An 18,316-nucleotide genomic window follows, 5' to 3' on the forward strand; every position below is an offset into this window, starting at 1 on the left:
AACTGTCAAGGAATACCACCATCCTTCCTATCATTCAGGCTCAAAATTTGGGTGTCATCCTGAATTACTCAAATTTGTGCAACATATCTAATCTGTTACCCCATCTTATTTCTACCTTTGAAAATATTTCTCTCATATGCTCTCAGGTGTCCATGTATATACAGGTGCTACCTTGAAGCAGGTAAACTAACCTAAACTACTAAATTAATCTATTAGATGGTTTCCCTGCCTTAAAATTTTTCCCCTATCATCCATTCACAACATACTGCTGACGTGATACTAATAAAGTACTGGTTTGACCATGTCACTCATCCTACTCACTAAATTCAGTATCTCCCCATTATCTCCAAGATCAATATAGAATCATCGATAATTTTCAAAGTCCTTAATCAATCTAGCCACCTTCTGCTTTCCACTCTTCTCACACTTTATTTTCCCCAAGTATTCAATGATTCAAGTATATAATCCTTTTTGCTGTTCCTCTTAAAAGATACTCCAAATCAATTCATTTTTCACTTCTTACCTCCATATACCTGAAATGTTCACACTTCTTGCTGCTGTCTTGTTTTTTCCCTAAAATACTTCAGCACTCCACTACCACTAAAATCCCACCTCCTGCAAGAGGGTTTCTGTCTTAAAATATATAGAGAACTGAGTCAAACTGATAAGGATACAAGTCATTCTCCAAAAGCTATTTTAGCAAAGGATAGGAACAGGCAGTTTTCAGATGAAAAAAAATAATAATAATAATAATAAAGTCATACAAAAAATTACTGTAAATCATTATTGATTAGAGAAATGCAAATTAAAATAACTCTGAAGAACCACCTAATATCTATCAGATTGGCAAATACACAGAAAAGGAAATGATAAATGTTGCATTGAATTGTGAACTGATCCAACCATTCAGGAGAGCAATTTGGAACTATGCATAAAGGGCTATAAAACTGTACATCTTTTTCTTTCTTTCTTTCTTTTTTTTGGCTGAGGCAATTGGGATTAAGTGACTTGTCCAGGGTCACACAGCTAGGAAGTGCTAAGTGTCTGAGGTTGGATTTGAACTCATGTTCTCCTGACTTCAGGGCTGGTTTTCTACTCACTGAACCACCAAGCTGCCCCATCTGTACATATTCTTTAATTCAGCAGTGTCACTACTGATCCCAAAGAGATCATAAAGAAAGGAAAAGGACCCACATGTAAAAAATATTCATAGCAGCTTTCTTTCTAATGGCAAAGAATTGGAAATTGAGGAGATGCCCAACAATTGGGGAATGGCTGAACAAATTCTGGAATATGGCTGTGATATACTATTATTGTTCTATAAGTAATGATGAGCAGGCAGATTTCAGAAAAACCTGGGCAGACTTACATGAATTGATGCTGAGTGAAGTGAGCAGAACCAGAAGAACATTGTATATAGTAACAGCAACATTGTATGACGATCAACTTTGATAGACTTTGATCTTCTCAGCAATACAATATGAGACAATTCCAAAAATCTCATGATGCCATAAATGCCATCCACATGCAAAGAAAGAACTATGGAGTTTGAATGCAGATCGAAGCACACTATTTTCACTTTTTTTTTCCTTTCCTGTGGCTTTTCCCTTTTGTTTTGATTCTTGTTTCACAACATGACTAATATGGAAATATGTTTAATAAAATTGTACATGTATAACCTATATCAGACTGTTTACCATCTTGGGGAGAGATGAAAGGAAAAGAAGAATGAGGAAAAAATGGAAATCAAAATCTTATAAATGTAAATATTGAAAACTATATTTACATGTAATTGGAAAAAATAAAATGCTAGTAAGTGAAAGAAAGACCTTTATATGCCTCAATACTCCTGACTCTCACAATGCTTGTCTTCCCTCTGAAATTACCTCCTACTTACCAGATATCATATATACACATAGTTGTTTGCATGTCTTCTTCTAAATAAAAATGTGAATTCTTCCAGATCAAAGACTATGTTTTGTCTTTATTTTGTTAACACTTAGTACATTACTTCATACATAGTAGGCTGACAATACTTACTAATGGTTTGTTTTTGAAAAATTTATTCAAAATGAGCTACTAATTTTATATATTCCATTTGACAATTTATGTATTCACATACACAAAAAATCACTCTCATCAATGCTGACTCTTTAACATATAGTAACTATACTTTCAAGTTAGTTTTCTATTTAAGATATATTCATCAAAATAACACTATACTTTATAGTACTCTTCAACAGTATATTCATAATGATCTTAAAAGAATTCTATGAATGGTATAAAAATTTTAAATTAAAACAGAAAATAAAATAAGAAGGGAAAATATAGAAAAAATTAACATGAAATTACTTGAAAATTCAAATGTAGAGATAACAATATTTAATTCAGTCAATTTGAAGCCAAGATTAGACTAGGATACTATAAAATACTATATACTGATACCATTTACTCAAAGCATGTACTGAAACAATTTAGTAACAAAAGGTAGTTTTTTTTTTTTCATTTTTGCTGGTTTGAGGCTCCTTCAAGTAATGATTTAGCATAGTTTTATTATTATTATTATCTTTTATAAAAGTAGGCATATAAATATTTTTAGACTGCCAAAAAAAGAAATGCTTAGCAAGATATGTATTTACCATAGAGACAGTACATTTTCCTTCTTTAAAAATCAAACACTTCTGTGTAAGCTCTATAAGAATACATTGATTTAGAACCTTCACAAAATTATGTCAGCTTTGCCTGTCATTCTTTCAAAAATATGTACACAAAATCAAGCCAATTTTCATCATTCTAATTATTTATTTGTTTCTTCCATAGGATAGATAAAAAAAAAAAATGATTTATTTTTCTCCCATCTTAAAAGCCAATTACTTAATTAGTGCCGAGGTTTTTTCCCTTTCTTTTCCTCATTCAGAAATCAACCTTTGTAGGTTATTTAGCCTTTGAAATATCAGAGCTGATAAAAAGATGTGCTTGGACAGACACACTGGGAAAACTCAAATCTGATTAAAAAGTGAAGAAATTTTAATTCAGATGAATTAATAGTCCACTGTGCTTTAGTCAAACTGGTCTGAGTAGAAGTAGATTTGCTCTTGTGTAATTACTCTAGACAGGGTGATATGGGTATAGATACGTCTTACAGAAACTGAATGATCAGAGTCATGTCCCTCAGACTCTCATTAGAACAAATCCATCCCTCATTACATGTTCATGCTTTCATTACTTGTTAACCAATCACATTTGATTTCTAATCTCAGGTGCACCTCCTTTTCTAAAGGTTTCATAAGCATTGAAGATTTCACAGATCAGATATCTTTGATCACATAGAAGAATAAGCGCATTTTTTTTGACCATTTTACAGTGGTGCTTAATAAAATTGACTATAACTTATCCAGAAACTCTGTCTCTTAGAAATTTTTATGTACCACTTAACTTAAAGTTACTAGTAAAAATACAATATGGAAGGCAAAATGCTTTTAAGTATTTCAGAATTACTTATTTAATTGTTTTGTTCACTATTGCTGAATAGTGAAGAAAATCATTGAAAATTGTGTTACAAAGAAAAAGGAACATATATAACAAGCAAAACTGTAACATATATTTTTACAGTCAAAGGTTCTGATAAAGGACTCATTTCCAAAATATATAGAGAATTGACTCTAATTTATAAGAAATCAAGCCATTCTCCAATTGATAAATGGTCAAAGGATATGAACAGACAATTTTCAAATGATGAAATTAAAACTATTACTACTCATATGAAAGAGTGTTCCAAATCACTATTGATCAGAGAAATGCAAATTAAGACAACTCTGAGATACCACTATACACCTGTCAGATTGGCCAGAATGACAGGGAAAGATAATGCAGAATATTGGAGGGGATGTGGGAAAACAGGGACACTGATACATTGTTGGTGGAATTGTGAATACATCCAACCATTCTGGAGAGCAATTTGGAACTATGCCCAAAAAGTTATCAAACTGTCATACCCTTTGATCCAGCAGTGTCTCTACTGGGCTTATACCCCAAAGAGATACTAAAAAAGGGAAAGGGACCTGTATGTGCCAAAATGTTTGTGGCAGCCCTGTTTGTAGTGGCCAGAAGCTGGAAACTGAATGGATGTCCATCAATTGGAGAATGGTTGAGTAAATTGTGGTATATGAATGTTATGGAATATTATTGTTCTGTAAGAAATGATCAGAGCAGGATGAATACAGAGACGATTGGCGAGACTTACATGAACTGATGCTGAGCGAAATGAGCAGAACCAAGAAATCATTATATACCTCAACAGCGATACTGTATGAGGATGTATTCTGATGGAAGTGGATTTCTTCAACAACGACAAGATCCAACTGAGTTTCAATTGATCAAGGATGGACAGAAGCAGCTACACCCAAAGAAAGAACACTAGGAAATGAATGTAAACTACTTGCATTTTTGTTCTTCTTCCCAGGTTATTTATACCTTCTAAATCCAATTCTCCTTGAGCAACAAGAAAATTGTTCGGTTCTGCACACATATATTATATCCAAGATCCACTGCAATCTATTTAACATGTATAGGACTACTTGCCATCTTTGGGGAGAGGGCGGAGGGAGGGAGGGGGAAAATTGGAACAGAAATGAGTGCAAGGGATAATGTTGTAAAAAACTACCCTGGCATAGGTTCTGTCAATAAAAAATTATTTAAAAAAAAAAAAAACTGTAACATATAGAATGAAAGAAGTACAGTTTATTAACCACTGCAACAATTTTACTTAAGAATCCATATTTACGATAGGGATTCTTCTTGCTTCTTCTACACATTTTCTTAAATGATTTTAAACCCATAAATTATTAAAGGATTCAATAACTGTCATTAACACAAGTATTCAACAATGGGTTGATTAATTACATTAGTGCCTAATTCACAGGATGTTGAAATACACATGTAACTACTCTTCCTAAAATTTTAATTTAATCCTTTTTTTAATCCTGTTTGTATTATAATGAAATAATGATATAATTTCATGTCTAACTATTCTTTAACTAAATTATTTAACTAAAAATCTACTACCCTATGCATTCAGATTTGCTACTGTCCTTTTATTTCCTTTTACATTTTCCATCTGATTTCATAAGAAAAAAATCTAAAGAATTCAATGGAATTGTAAATGAACATGACTAGTTTTTAAATTGCACTAACAGCTTGCTTACATTTACATCTATATAAAACTAAAAAAACTACATAAATGAGAAAGAAGCTGTTGAAGAGCAAAATCAAACTGTTGCCTTTATTAGCTATAACTCTAATGTCTTTGAGATAAAATATTTGTAGATGCCAAGGTAATGAAGATTTCAGTAGAAACAAAAGATGAAAGTATTCATGGTTAATGAATTAAAAGAAGGGTGATAATTATGTTGTGTAGACAAGATAATGAAAAATATTCTGGCCTTCCTTTAATTTTATATTATCAAGTGCTGCCTTAATCTACACAACCTGTAATGCTTTGTCATATGTGCTGTTATTTTAGCATTTTAATTATTGAGTGATATTAAATTAATTTAGAAGAAGGCTAATCTGTGGGACCCACATTCCACTATTTTGTAACAACTTTCTGTTGTTTCATTTTTAAGAATCATAAGTGAGAACAGTTTTATTTAAAAGTCAAACTAAATTTAAATGTCTCATTCATAACGCTTTAAATAAATTACACCATTTAGATAGCATATCAGTTTAAGACAACTGAAAAAGCCTAGCAGTGTTTTTACTATTCAATGATGAAAAAATAAAGTTTATAGATGCCTGTTCGTTACAGTTTTCCTGTGATATAAAAATAAGAAATGCGGATTTGATTATTGCTGTTAGGATGTTAGCATACAGTTTCAATACAAAGTTCTTTACCTATTTATTTGAGGATTATGTTAATCAAATTTTAAGCTCTTTTCTAATCCACTTTCCAGATTGGAAACTCATTCATGTTAATATTCATGAAAATAGTTTGTCACCAACAAAGTTCAAGTTCACAATTACACTGGTCTTAATATGCAACTGATTACATTATTTAAAGAATTGTAGATTTGCAATTATTAGCATACCCGAGCTTTGAGAATTCTATTAATAAGTGTGATTGTACAACTATTCTGGTATTTTTTATTCAGAAAAAAAGTAACTTTTAGATTTCATTTTAAAACTACCTTCAAATTTTACTGACATGGCAATGAACAGGGTCTTTACAAGTCCCCTTTAATTATTACATAAGTAACAGAAGGAAAGTTTACCCTGAAGGCGAACAAATGATTTATCACCTAGTGAGACAAACCATAGAAAACAAAAGATTAAGTAACAAACCAAGACAGAATGCTAGCCTATTCTTGATTTTCAAGTCAGTTAGAATGCAATGTCCTTTCTTGGAGTATGTGAAAATACTTCTCAAAATGAAACCTTTCCTACAGTAAGGACATTTATTTATTACAAAACAGTATAATAGAAGTTTTTGAATTCAAAAGGATGTCTAACATAATTGGAAAATCAAGTGTGCTGTTAAGTCAGAGAATTACTCCTTCGTACTCCTGAGAGGATAGGAGAGGGTACACTTAAACAAAACAATCTCTCAATTTCTGATATGGAATGAGGAAAAGAAAAGATTGTACCTTCCTTCTACACCACCAGTTACACAAACACTTAGACTCACCTGGAAAAAGATAACAATAATAATAATTTAAAATAATAATACTTTTAAAGTATTTGATTTGCAATGGATTTTACATGTTATTTCATTTGATCCTCAAAGATAAATGCTTTTATTATATCCATTTTACTCATGAGGAAATTGAGGCTAAAAGAAGCTTAGTATTTTGGCCAGGAACACACAGTAAGAGTTTTGAGGAAGAATTCAAATTCATATCTTAATTACTCTAATTCTGAGACTATTCCCTTCATGAACTATATTACCTATACAAAAAAGCAAAGATTAATCACACTGTTCCAGAAGCTATATGAATAGAACTAGTTCACATGCCTATTTTTCACACTATTTTTGGTATTAAACATACAAAGTATTTAAGGAGTTTCAAAATAAAATGACAGGAATTAGAAAGGATATAATAATGTTCAACGGGATAGCTGAAGTGAAGAGTCAAGATGGCAAAGTAGAGAAGCAATCAGCTGGTCTCTTAACAACATTATCTTCTATACAACATTAAAATAACACCTGAAATTAAATTCTGGAGCAATAGAGCCAACAAAAGATCAGAGTGAGAAGTTCTTCCAGCCTAAGACATCATCAGAGTTCCAAAAACACTGTCTGTGACATAAGGCTGGGGGCTGGACATGGCACATGCAGGTACAACACCATTGGTAGGATTTAAGCAAGACAGAAAAAGCAAAAGCTTCAGAAGCTCTTGAGCTAGAGATAAGTAAAGAGACCTGGAAACAAAGTATAAAGAAATTATACTGTATACATGTACTAGCATTAGGCACAACACCAACTATTGTTTGGTAACTCCAATACCAATACCCACACTTCAGGATCACAATTCAAGGGCAGAGGGGAGTGACTTCGGTCATAAGAGAACAGAAACCCTGCCGAGTAGGTCACTAGGAATTAGGGGTTCTTCTGTGAAGGACTAGAGCTCATACCAAAAGAGCAGTGACCAGCATTACTCCCATATTATACTACCTTAAAAGCACCAACAATTTCTGAAAAGGTACACCAAAAAAAAAAAGAAAAGAAAGCATGAAGCTTGGAACAGTGCTATCCTATCCCCAATCTTAACAAAGCCCAACTTTAACATAACGTTCAACTAAAAAATAAATTTTTTTCAAAAGAACAAACAACAAAAAACAAGACCATTAAAAAGCTAATAAGAAGATTAATACACAAACTCAGAAAAAAACAATGATGTCAAAATAGCTAAAGCAAAGCCTCAAAGAAAAATGTGAATTATACACAAATCCTTTAAGAATTCCTAGAAGAGAATGGTAGAAGACAAACTAAAAGGGACAAATAAGAATAATACCAGAAAATTTTTAAAAGCCAATTAACAGTCTGGAAAAACACATACAAATTTCACCAATGAAAACAACTACTTAAAAGCAAAATGGGTCAAATGGAAAAAGAAGTGAAAAAACTCACTGAAGAAAATCATACCTTAAAAATCAGAAGTGAGTGGAAGTTAATGATTCCATGAGACATAAAAAAACATTAAAACAGTCAAAAAAATATGAGAAAATGTAAAATAGCTCATTTAAAAAAAAACAACTTCAAAACAGATTTAAAAGAGATAATTTAGGAATTACAGAACTACTTGAAACTCTGATCAAAAAAAAAAGCCAGCAGCATATTTCAAGGAATTATAAAGGAAAAATTGCCCCTATAGAACCAGATGGTAAAATAGAAGTTTAAACAATTTATGAATTACCCTCAGAAAAAGTAAACCAACCAAAATAAAAACAACCAAACTAGGTGAAGGTCACATCAAAGGAGGAAGGCTTGGAATAAGACAAAAATAACTACCTAGAAAAAAAGAGTATAATGTTTTAGAGAAAAAATAGCGTTCAAGAATTCCTTATGAAAAGACCAGTGAAGAATACAAAGTTGGACTTTCAAATACAAGACTCAAAAAAAAAAAAAAAAAATCATGAAAAAGGGTATATATGAAAAAGAAATGAGACTTGATTAAAAAAAAAAAAAAGACCTACTTACATGAGATAAGCAGGGAAACTATATATTGATAAAAGGAAATAATATCAAATACTAGACATATGTATACCAAACACCATACACCATAGTCTCCAAAGGAAATAAACACTCACTATACTAATGAGGGACCTAACTTTCCCCCTACCAAAACAAGGTAAATTTAATCATAAACTAAATAAGGAAGAGAATAAGGAGAGGAATATAATTCTAGAATTATTATAAATTATTGATGTCTGGATAAAATTGAATGGGAATAGAAAGGCATAAATGATACCTTCACACACAAAAAAGCCATATATTAGGCCATAAAAATCGCAAAAGAAAATGTAGATAAACAGAAATAATTAATACACTTTTCAGATGACAGTGCATTAAGAATTACATTCAATAAGAAGTCATGCAAAAAGAAACTGAAAATTAATTGGAGGGAAGGTAGGTGGGGCAGTGGATAGAGAACCAGGCATGAAGTCAGGAGAACTTGAGTTCAAATCTGGCCTCAGACACTTAATACTTCCTAGCTGTGTGACCGTGGGCAAGTCATTTAACTCCAACTGCTTTGGCAAATAAATAAATAAAGGTTAATTGGAAGCTCAATCACCTAATCTCAAAGAATAAATCAGTTAAATAATAAATCATAGAAACAAACAATAATTTCATTTAAATAATAACTACAATGAGACGACATCCCAAAATCAATAGGAGATAGTCAAAGCAGTACGTAAGGGAACAGTGTGATCTATAACACTTATATCAATAAAATAAAGAAAAGATAGATTAATTTGGCAGGTTAACTTAAAAAAAAAGAAAAAGAAAAAATTGAAAGTTCCCAATTAAACTCCAAATTGGAAATCCTAAAAAATTAAAGGAGAACTATAAAATGTAGGTTTTCCAAGTAATTTTTGTCAAATACTGAATTATTATTTCAAAAGCTTAGATCTTTCAATAATTTCATTTAAAAAAGAATACCAATGAGGTAACACCCCAAAATCAATAGGATATAGACAAAGCAGTACTTAAGATTTCCCAAGTTCAAATCTTAATAAAATAAAATTCTTAATAAAATAAATGAGCAACAACAACAAAAATAAAACTAGGAATTGGTTTTATGAAAAAAAGAAAGCTAAATTATAGATTATTTTAAAAGAGAAAGGAAAAAATATCTGTTAAAAATGAAAACAAGTGAATTCACTACCAATGAAGAAGAAATTAAGAGTAATTATTGGATGCCATTTGCCCAATTATGTCAATAAATCTAACAATATAAGCAAAATGGATGAGTATTTACAAAAATATAAACTGACCACATTAACAGAAAAGGAAGACTACTTAAATAACACCTTTTAGAAAAGGAAATTGAACAAACATCAATAATTTCGTAAAAAAAAAATTCCCAGGACCAAGATGGATTCATAAATGAACTGTATCAAACATTTAAAAAATAATCAATACCAAGGAAATTCCTTTCATGACACAAATATGGTGCGCTGATTCCCAAACTGGGAAGAGTGAAAACAGACATAGAAACAACTGTCCTGTTCAATAATGCTGTATAAAAATTTAAATAAAATACTAGGAAGCAGATTACAGTAATATATCATAAGGATCATAAATTATAACCAAATGGTGTTTATATATTAGAAATGCAGGGCTCATTCTAATATTAGTAAAATTACCAACATAACTCTGCCCACATCAATAACAAAACCAACAAAAATCATATGATTATCTCAATAGATGCAGAAAAGGCCTCTGACAAAATACAATACTCATGCCTATGAAAAATACTGGAAAGCATGGAGCTTTTCATAAATGGAATCTTTCTATAACCAACAGCAAGCATGTGTGATGGAGGTAACTAGAAGAAGCATTCCTAATTAAATCAGGGGTGATAAAGGATGTTTAGTATCACCACTATTATCTAATATCATATTATAGATGCCAGTTGTAAGTGGTGAATTCACCCTTTTCATTTTTAACATTGCTATTTTGGGTTTTTCCTTAGCTCTTTTTAATTTAAAAAAAAAAAAAAACAAGGAATTCGAATACAAAATGAACAAAACTCTGTCTCTTTGCAGATGATAAGATGGCATACTTAGAACACAAAGAATCAATTAAATACTAAATGAAATAATTAACAACTTTAGCAAAGTAACAAGATACAAAATAAATCCACATAAATCATTAGCATTAAGTGAAATGAGCAAGAGAATACTACACAATAACAATATTATGTGATGATCAATTGTGATGGACTTAGCTCTTTTGAACAATGAGGTGATTCAAGTTGTTCCAATAGATTTGAGATGGAAAGTGCAAGGGAGACTGAATGTGGATCAAACCATAATGTTTTCACCTTTCTGTTGCATTTAGGTTTTTTGCTTGGTTTTTTCCTTTTATTCTCATTTTTTTTCCCTTTTGATCTGATTTTTCTTGCATATAATGAATATGGAAATATGTTTAGAAGAATTCCACATAATGAATATGGAAATTTTAGAAGAATTGCACATGGTTTTAACCTGTATCAGAGTACTTGCTGTCTTGGGGAGAAGGAAGGAGAGGGAGAAAATTTTGGAACAAAAGATATTGCATTGTTAATGCTGTAAAGTTACCCATGTATATATCCTGTAAATTAAAGGCTATTAAATAAATAAATTAAAAAAAAAAAAAAAAAAAAAGATATTGCAAAGGTGAATGTTGAAAACTATCTTTGCATATATTTGTATAAGTAAAATACTATTTTAAATTTTCTAAAAATAAGTAAACTGTTAACATTTGCATCTATTATCAATAAAACCAAGCAGGAAAAGATATAGTAACAAATTTCAATTAAAATAACTACAACCAAGGCAAATCCAGGGACTATATGAACACAATTACAAAACATTTCATATGCACAACAACTGTGTAAGTATTAATTTCTCATGAAAAGAAAAAACAATAAAAAAATGAAAATTCTACTATTCAGTGCCATACTTATCAAATTACTAAAGAATTATTTTGTAGAGTTAAAAAAAAATAGTAACAAAATTCATCTGGAAGAACAATAGTTTAAGGATATTAAGGGAATCAATGGAAACAGATGCAAAAGAAGGTAGCCTGGCAGTACTATATTTAAACTTTATTATAAAGCAGTGATCTCAAAAAAATCTAGTAATTTCTAAGAATCAGAGAAGTAAATAAGTGAAATACATTCAATACACAATATGCACTAAGAAACTACCATATTCGTCTGTTATTCAGTTGTTTCAAATGTTTGATTCTGCATGAATCCATCTGGAGTTTTCTTGCAAAAATATTGGAGTGGTTTACTATTCCTTCTTTAGCTTATTTTATAGGTGAGGAACTGAGAGAAACAGTATTCAGTGACTTGCCTAGGTTCACAGAGCTATTAAGAATCTGAGTTCCAATTTGAACTTGGAAAGATGAGTCTTCCCGACTCATGGCACAACAGTTCATCCACTGTGCCATCCGGCTATATTGCATGAACCCAAAGATCCAAGCTTTTGAAATAATAATTCAGTATTGCTTCGAAAACCCAACTGATAAATGCACAAAGGAAACCAACAGGCAGTTTTAGGAAGTATTCAAAAGCTTTCAATAATCAAATGGAAAAAAATGCTCTAAATCACTATTAGAGAAATGGAAATTAAAATACCTCAGATATCTGTTCATATATCTATCAGATTGGCTATCAAATGATAGGAGGGAGAAAAACAGCAAATCTCTGAGGGACTATGGAAAAATAAGCAAACTAATACATTATAAGTGGAGTTATGAACTGTCTTAAAAATTCTGAAGAAGGATTTGGAATTATGCAGAAAAGAGTATATAGCCTCTGACACAGCAATACGTCTGAGTTCTAAAGACAACAAAGAAAAGAGGAAAAGACCTATATGTACAAAAATATTTATAGCAATTCTTTTTGGTGGCTGAGAACTGAAAATTAAAGTGATGCCCACTAGTTGATGAATAGCTAAACAAGGCATATCTCCTTTTACTGAATTTTATTTTATTTTAATTAGCAAATAATGTGCTTTTTACAAAATGGAGGTTTGTAGCAACCCTCTGTTGAGCAATTCTATTGCATATTTTTTTCCCCAATAGCGTGTGTCTCTGTTACATCTTGGAAACTATTGGAATATTTAAAACTTTTTCACTATTGCCTTATCTGGTATGGTGATCTGGCATCAGTGATCTTTAATGTTATTAGTGGAATTGTTTTAAGGCACCATAGAACAGGCCCATATAAGAGTCCACAATATTAAAGTAGGCCAAATAATAACCCTACAATGCCTGCTAAGTAGTCAAATGAAAGGAAGAATAGTATCTCACTCAATTTAAATAAAAAGTTAGACATGACTAAGTTTAATGAGGAAGACATGTTGAAAATCAAGACAGGTCAAAAGTTAGGTGAACATCCTAATCATTCAGCAACAATTAACACCAAGCAAGATCCTTCACCAGCAAAAAGATTATGATTCTCTGAGAGATCAGATGATGATTAACATTTTTTAACAATAGTTATTTTTAAATTAAGATTTGTTTTGTCTTATTTTATTAAGACATAATACTTAATAGACTTAACAGACTAGAGTATAAAATTCATGTTTATATGCACTGGGAAAGCAAAAAAAAAATCCATGTGATTTACATTATTTCAGTATTGAAAGTTTGAAACTAAACTAAACTAGAGATATCAATATCTCTAAGACAGGCCTATGTATGATTGAGATGAAATACTATTGTGCTATAAGAAATAAGATGTTTCAGGAAAAACTGGACAGACATATATGAACTGATATAAATGAGCATTACAATAATACTCTACACACTCATAGCAATATTGTAATATGAAAGACTTAGCTATCGAGACAATGATCCAAAACAATTCCAAAGAACCATTTTGAAAAACAGTATACCTAATGAATTCTGAGTATAGATTAAAGCACATTTTTCCCCTTATTTATCATGGGAGGAGGGGGGAAGAAGGGAGGGAAATTAGGAAAAAGGGCAAGGAAAGAGGAACATTAAACACGGCTAATATGTAAATGTGTTTTACTTCACATCACACATATAGCCTATATCACTAAGTTTGTCTATCCAACAGGTAGGAAAGAGGCAGGAGGAAGAGGGAGAATTTGGAATTCAAACTTTTAAAATGTTTTTAAATTTTTTAATGTAATTAAGAAATATTTAATGATATACAAACAAAACTTTTAAAAAATAATTACTGGCATTTACAATTGAGCAACAAGATGGAAGGCTACACTTTAACAGCTAATTAATCTGGACTCTAACGCTCCAAAGAAAAAACTGTCTGGAATCCTAAGACTGCATACAACAAGAAGAAATTTCATAATGTTTTCAAAAGAGAAAAGTAATTTTTTAAAAACAGAAAGAAATGTCAGGATTGGTGAGTTTCAAAGCATAAATAGTTAACAAATTACAAAAAATAAAATCTTTAATGGTGAGTTTCTTCAAAGTTCACTTCAAAGAAGTGAAAGAAAATATTTTATATTATGGAATATTATTGCTCTATAAGAAATGACCAGCAAGATGAATTCAAGAAGGCCTGGAATGACTTACATGAATTGATGCTAAGTGAAATGAGCAGGACGAGGAGATCATTATATACTTCAACAACAATACTATATGATGATCAATTCTGATGGACGTGGCCCTCTTCAGCAATGAGATGAACCAAATCAATTCCAATAGAGCAGTAAGTAATGAACTGAACCCAGCTACACTCAGGGAAAGAACTCTGGGAGATGACTATGAACCACTACATAGAATTCCCAATCCCTCTATTTTTATCCATCTGCATTTTTTTTTTCCTTCCCAGGCTAATTGTACACTATTTCAAAGTCCGATTCTTTTTGTACAGCAAAATAACTGTATGGACATGTATACATATATTGAATTTGACTTATACCTTAACCTATTTAACATGTATTGGTCAACCTGTCATCTGGGAGAGGGAGTGGGGGGAAGGAGGGGAAAAGTTGGAACAAAACTGTCAGTACTGAAAATTACCCATGCATATATCTTGTAAATTCAAAGCTATATAATAAAAAAAAAAAGAAAATGTATTTTTAATACGAAAACTCTTAAGTGAAAGAAAATCGGAGGAAGATACAAAAAGCAACAAACATTAAAAGTCTAAGTCAAAACCAGAGATTTTTATTTCTCAACTGAAAAATGGTCAAAGAATATGACAGGCAGATTTCAGACAAAGAAATCAACGCTGTCCATAGTCAAATCAAAACTACTCTAAATCACTATTAATTAGCAAGCTTCTCTGATAACAAGGTAATTTTCTGAATATGTAGGAAACAGCTATATTTAGAAAGATAAGAACAAAATAATTCTTTTTTCAAAAATGCATAAAAAAACTTATATAACATCTTGAAACATAAAATGCTTCAAGAATTTATGTAAGAGAAAGACTATAATTGCATCTTACACATTTTTACAAATGGGAAATGAATGGCTGGCCCAGTAACATGAATATCCAGTAAGCTTGCTTTAAACACAGATTTAAGACTTCTATCAATAGTGAGGTTCACTTTATTACGTCTAGTTTTGAAGATAACACAATGAAGTAAAAATACAACCAATGCAATGTATACTCATGGCAAGCAGATGAGTGGTTACCTAAAAAATACTGTAACAATGTAGAATTTAGCCAAGTCAATTGTCAGGAAAATACACCAAATAAGATATAAAGAACAACATTAACTTCTTAAAACTTTAAGAGCAAAAATAAAAATAAACAATTTCTGAGTTTATGGTAATCACAGTGAAAAAGTCCTCCTCCAACTACTAATAAAGATGGGAAGAAATATTCAAATAAGCCACTGTAGTTAAGTCAATTCTAACATTTAAATATCCAATAACAATAAAATAATAGTCCCCAGACAGCAAGGAGATACAGTGGATGGAGTCAAAAGAACCTGAGTTCAAATCTGTCCACAGACACTTGCTAGTTATGTGACCTTGGGCAAGTCACTTAACTCTAATTGTAACCAAACATAATATTACTACTATAACGACTAACAATAATAATAATAATAATAACAGTAGCACCTTTGGAGGTCAATTCTATACTAAATATGGTATAAATTTTCAATCATTTTTTTTACAAATGGTTACAAACCACCCAACTCCCAAATTCCAATGCCTACCATAGGGCCTGGGAAAAAAGCAAATGAATGAATTGGGGGAGAGAGGGGGAAGGGGAGGGAAACAGTAAGTACTTAGCTTCAAATAGTTTTTAATATGAAAAAGCTTTTGTGCATCTTCCCTGACCCCTAGTTCCTCACATGATATCAGAACTTTTAAGATCTCTTAAGAATATAATAGAAAAAGTAAATATGAAATCTGGACTGCTTTTAAACGAGTATGCATTTTATTTACCACAATAATATCCATTTTTATTTCCTAAATAGTATTACACATGTATATATTATTCCACTCACAGGAAATACATTTTTCTTGTTTGTTTTAGGAAGCACACTGCATAATTTATCAAATAATAAATATCAAGACAATGCTGATACACTTATGAATTTTTGGATTCCTTGCAAGTTCATCGCCCATAAGTTACAAAATACAGTAACATGTCAAATATATAGCATATAATATGATCTATCTTTTCAAATAGATAAAACAATTACCATCATAATGCTTTTTTTTTTTTTTTTAAATCATTGCCTTTAAAATCTTTTCTTCCTCCAGTTTTTTTCTCCCATATTTTTCTCAAAACATGTGATAATTTTGCTTAGGGGAATTCCTGCTTGCTCTGAGAGCCAATGCCAAATTTTATTTCTTTTTCACTGAAAGCTGTTCTTGATGTTCATTAAAAAAAAGATGCTTTTTAAAATATCTTACTATGTAGTAATATAAGATTTCAAATACCAAGTGTACATAAATTATGCTTAAATAAAACATCTTCATAAAATTTGTTATTTTCTGAAATATTGGTAATAATGAGATTATGCCATTTCTCCTTAAAGCCTTTTAATTATCCTGTATAAAATCAGCACAGATCTTATCAAAAGAATAAGCAATTAGAAAGACTTCATTAATAATCAGAAATTAATAGTTTGTCTATTTTGATTAATCTTTAAACATGAATTCACATTTACCCTGAACTACATTTAAACCAATGAGAGTCTAAAGGTATTGAAAAATAGAAGCCCTTGAAAGAAAAAGAAAATAATCATTACAATCAGAAAACTGAAGTCATGATTCACTGAAAGAGTACATGGGTTCTCCAGGGAGCCTTCAATGAATTTATATATATACATACATATATATGTATGTATATACACGCAAGCTATGTATTTTTTTTAAAATGCTATCCATTAAAGTGACATAAGAAAAGAATTTTTAAAAACAATGTTTTAAAATAATTAAATTATAATAAATAAATTGGCAATCCATACTTAATAACAAAGTGCCAAAGAAAAATTAAGGATTTCGGACACCTGTTTAGACAAGAAATGTTGAAAATAATTTTACCTTGAGCTAGCCGTTCAAGTCGCTTTCCATGTTCTGGAGGGATAGCATACCTAAAATGGTATAAATAGATTTTTAAAGTTATAATTTAAGATCATGATCTAAAGAATAAAATACATAGTTATAACAAGAAAGCAAATTTTAAGTAATCAATGTACCTTACTTAAATGGATTAACATAGATTAAAGATGGATTTTTCTTTATTTCAAAGAAAGCTCAATTACATTAATAATTTTTAAAGGATTATTTAATTGAATAGAATTTGTGGCTTCATAAAATAAACTGCTCATTTATCTTACTATAGAACTGGAATCTGGAATTATTGTTTCAGTTAAAAGACTTAAAAGAATATTTTTTGTACTTTATCAGATATGATAGAATAAAAAAAAATAAATTGTACAAGCAAACATTTTCCTTTTTAACACTTAGAAACCCCTTCCTTATGTACATTATTAAATTTCTTTTAAAATTTTAATTATATTTAACATTCTTGTAAAGGACACAGAAATTTACCATAGTTTTTAAAGATATTATACTATAAATTCTTTCACTGGGCATTTCCCAAACTTTAAAAAAAAAATTTTTTAAAGGGGTGAGACAATTGAGATTAAAGGACTTGCTCAAGGTCATGCAGCTATTAAGTATTAAGTGTCTGAGGCTTCATTTGAACTCAGGTTCACCTGACGCCAAAGTTGGCGTTCTATACACTGTGCTATTTACCCCAATTTACTAAACTTTTTTTTTTTTTTTTTTTGCCTAAGGCAATTGGGTAATCCCAATGTGACTTGCCTAGGAAGTGTTAAGTGTTTGAGGCTAGATCCGAACTCAAGTCCTCCTGACTTCATGGCTCTATCCACTGCACCATCTAGATGCTCCTACTTTTTTTTTTTAATGAAACTTTTTAAAAACAATTTTTCCATACCATGAAAAAAATAAACCTTAAAACATTTTTATGTTTAATGAACTTTTAAGAATTTTAAGAAAAATTCTCATTTCCAAACTTGAATAAACTATTTAATTTTATTCTTCCTGAGACTAACAATTTATATATTTATTAACTTACATTTAGAGGAACAAATACATAAGATTTTTAAGATTAAG

The 18,316-nt window shown here is 30.6% G+C and overlaps 1 protein-coding gene across 19 annotated transcripts in view; it reads right to left on the reverse strand.

Annotated features, from left to right (window-relative positions):
- The window catches only part of KDM4C (lysine demethylase 4C), a 437,501-nt gene that overhangs the window by 298,445 nt on the left and 120,740 nt on the right, over nt 1-18,316 (reverse strand). For 18 of the 19 annotated variants that reach the window (XR_004233267.1, XR_004233268.1, XR_004233272.1 and 15 more), the window contains one exon: nt 17,219-17,268. Coding sequence is in view for 13 of the 19 variants with exons in the window: in XM_012543361.3 (XP_012398815.1) it covers nt 17,219-17,268 (50 nt within the window). In the remaining 6 variants the exon portion in view is untranslated. Of the gene's footprint in view, nt 1-17,212; nt 17,269-18,316 lie in introns of those variants that run through there. The other variant, XR_004233279.1, reaches the window with a different exon arrangement.

Source organism: Sarcophilus harrisii, chromosome 1 (assembly GCF_902635505.1).
Source record: "Sarcophilus harrisii chromosome 1, mSarHar1.11, whole genome shotgun sequence".
Taxonomy (NCBI): Eukaryota; Metazoa; Chordata; class Mammalia; order Dasyuromorphia; family Dasyuridae; genus Sarcophilus; species Sarcophilus harrisii.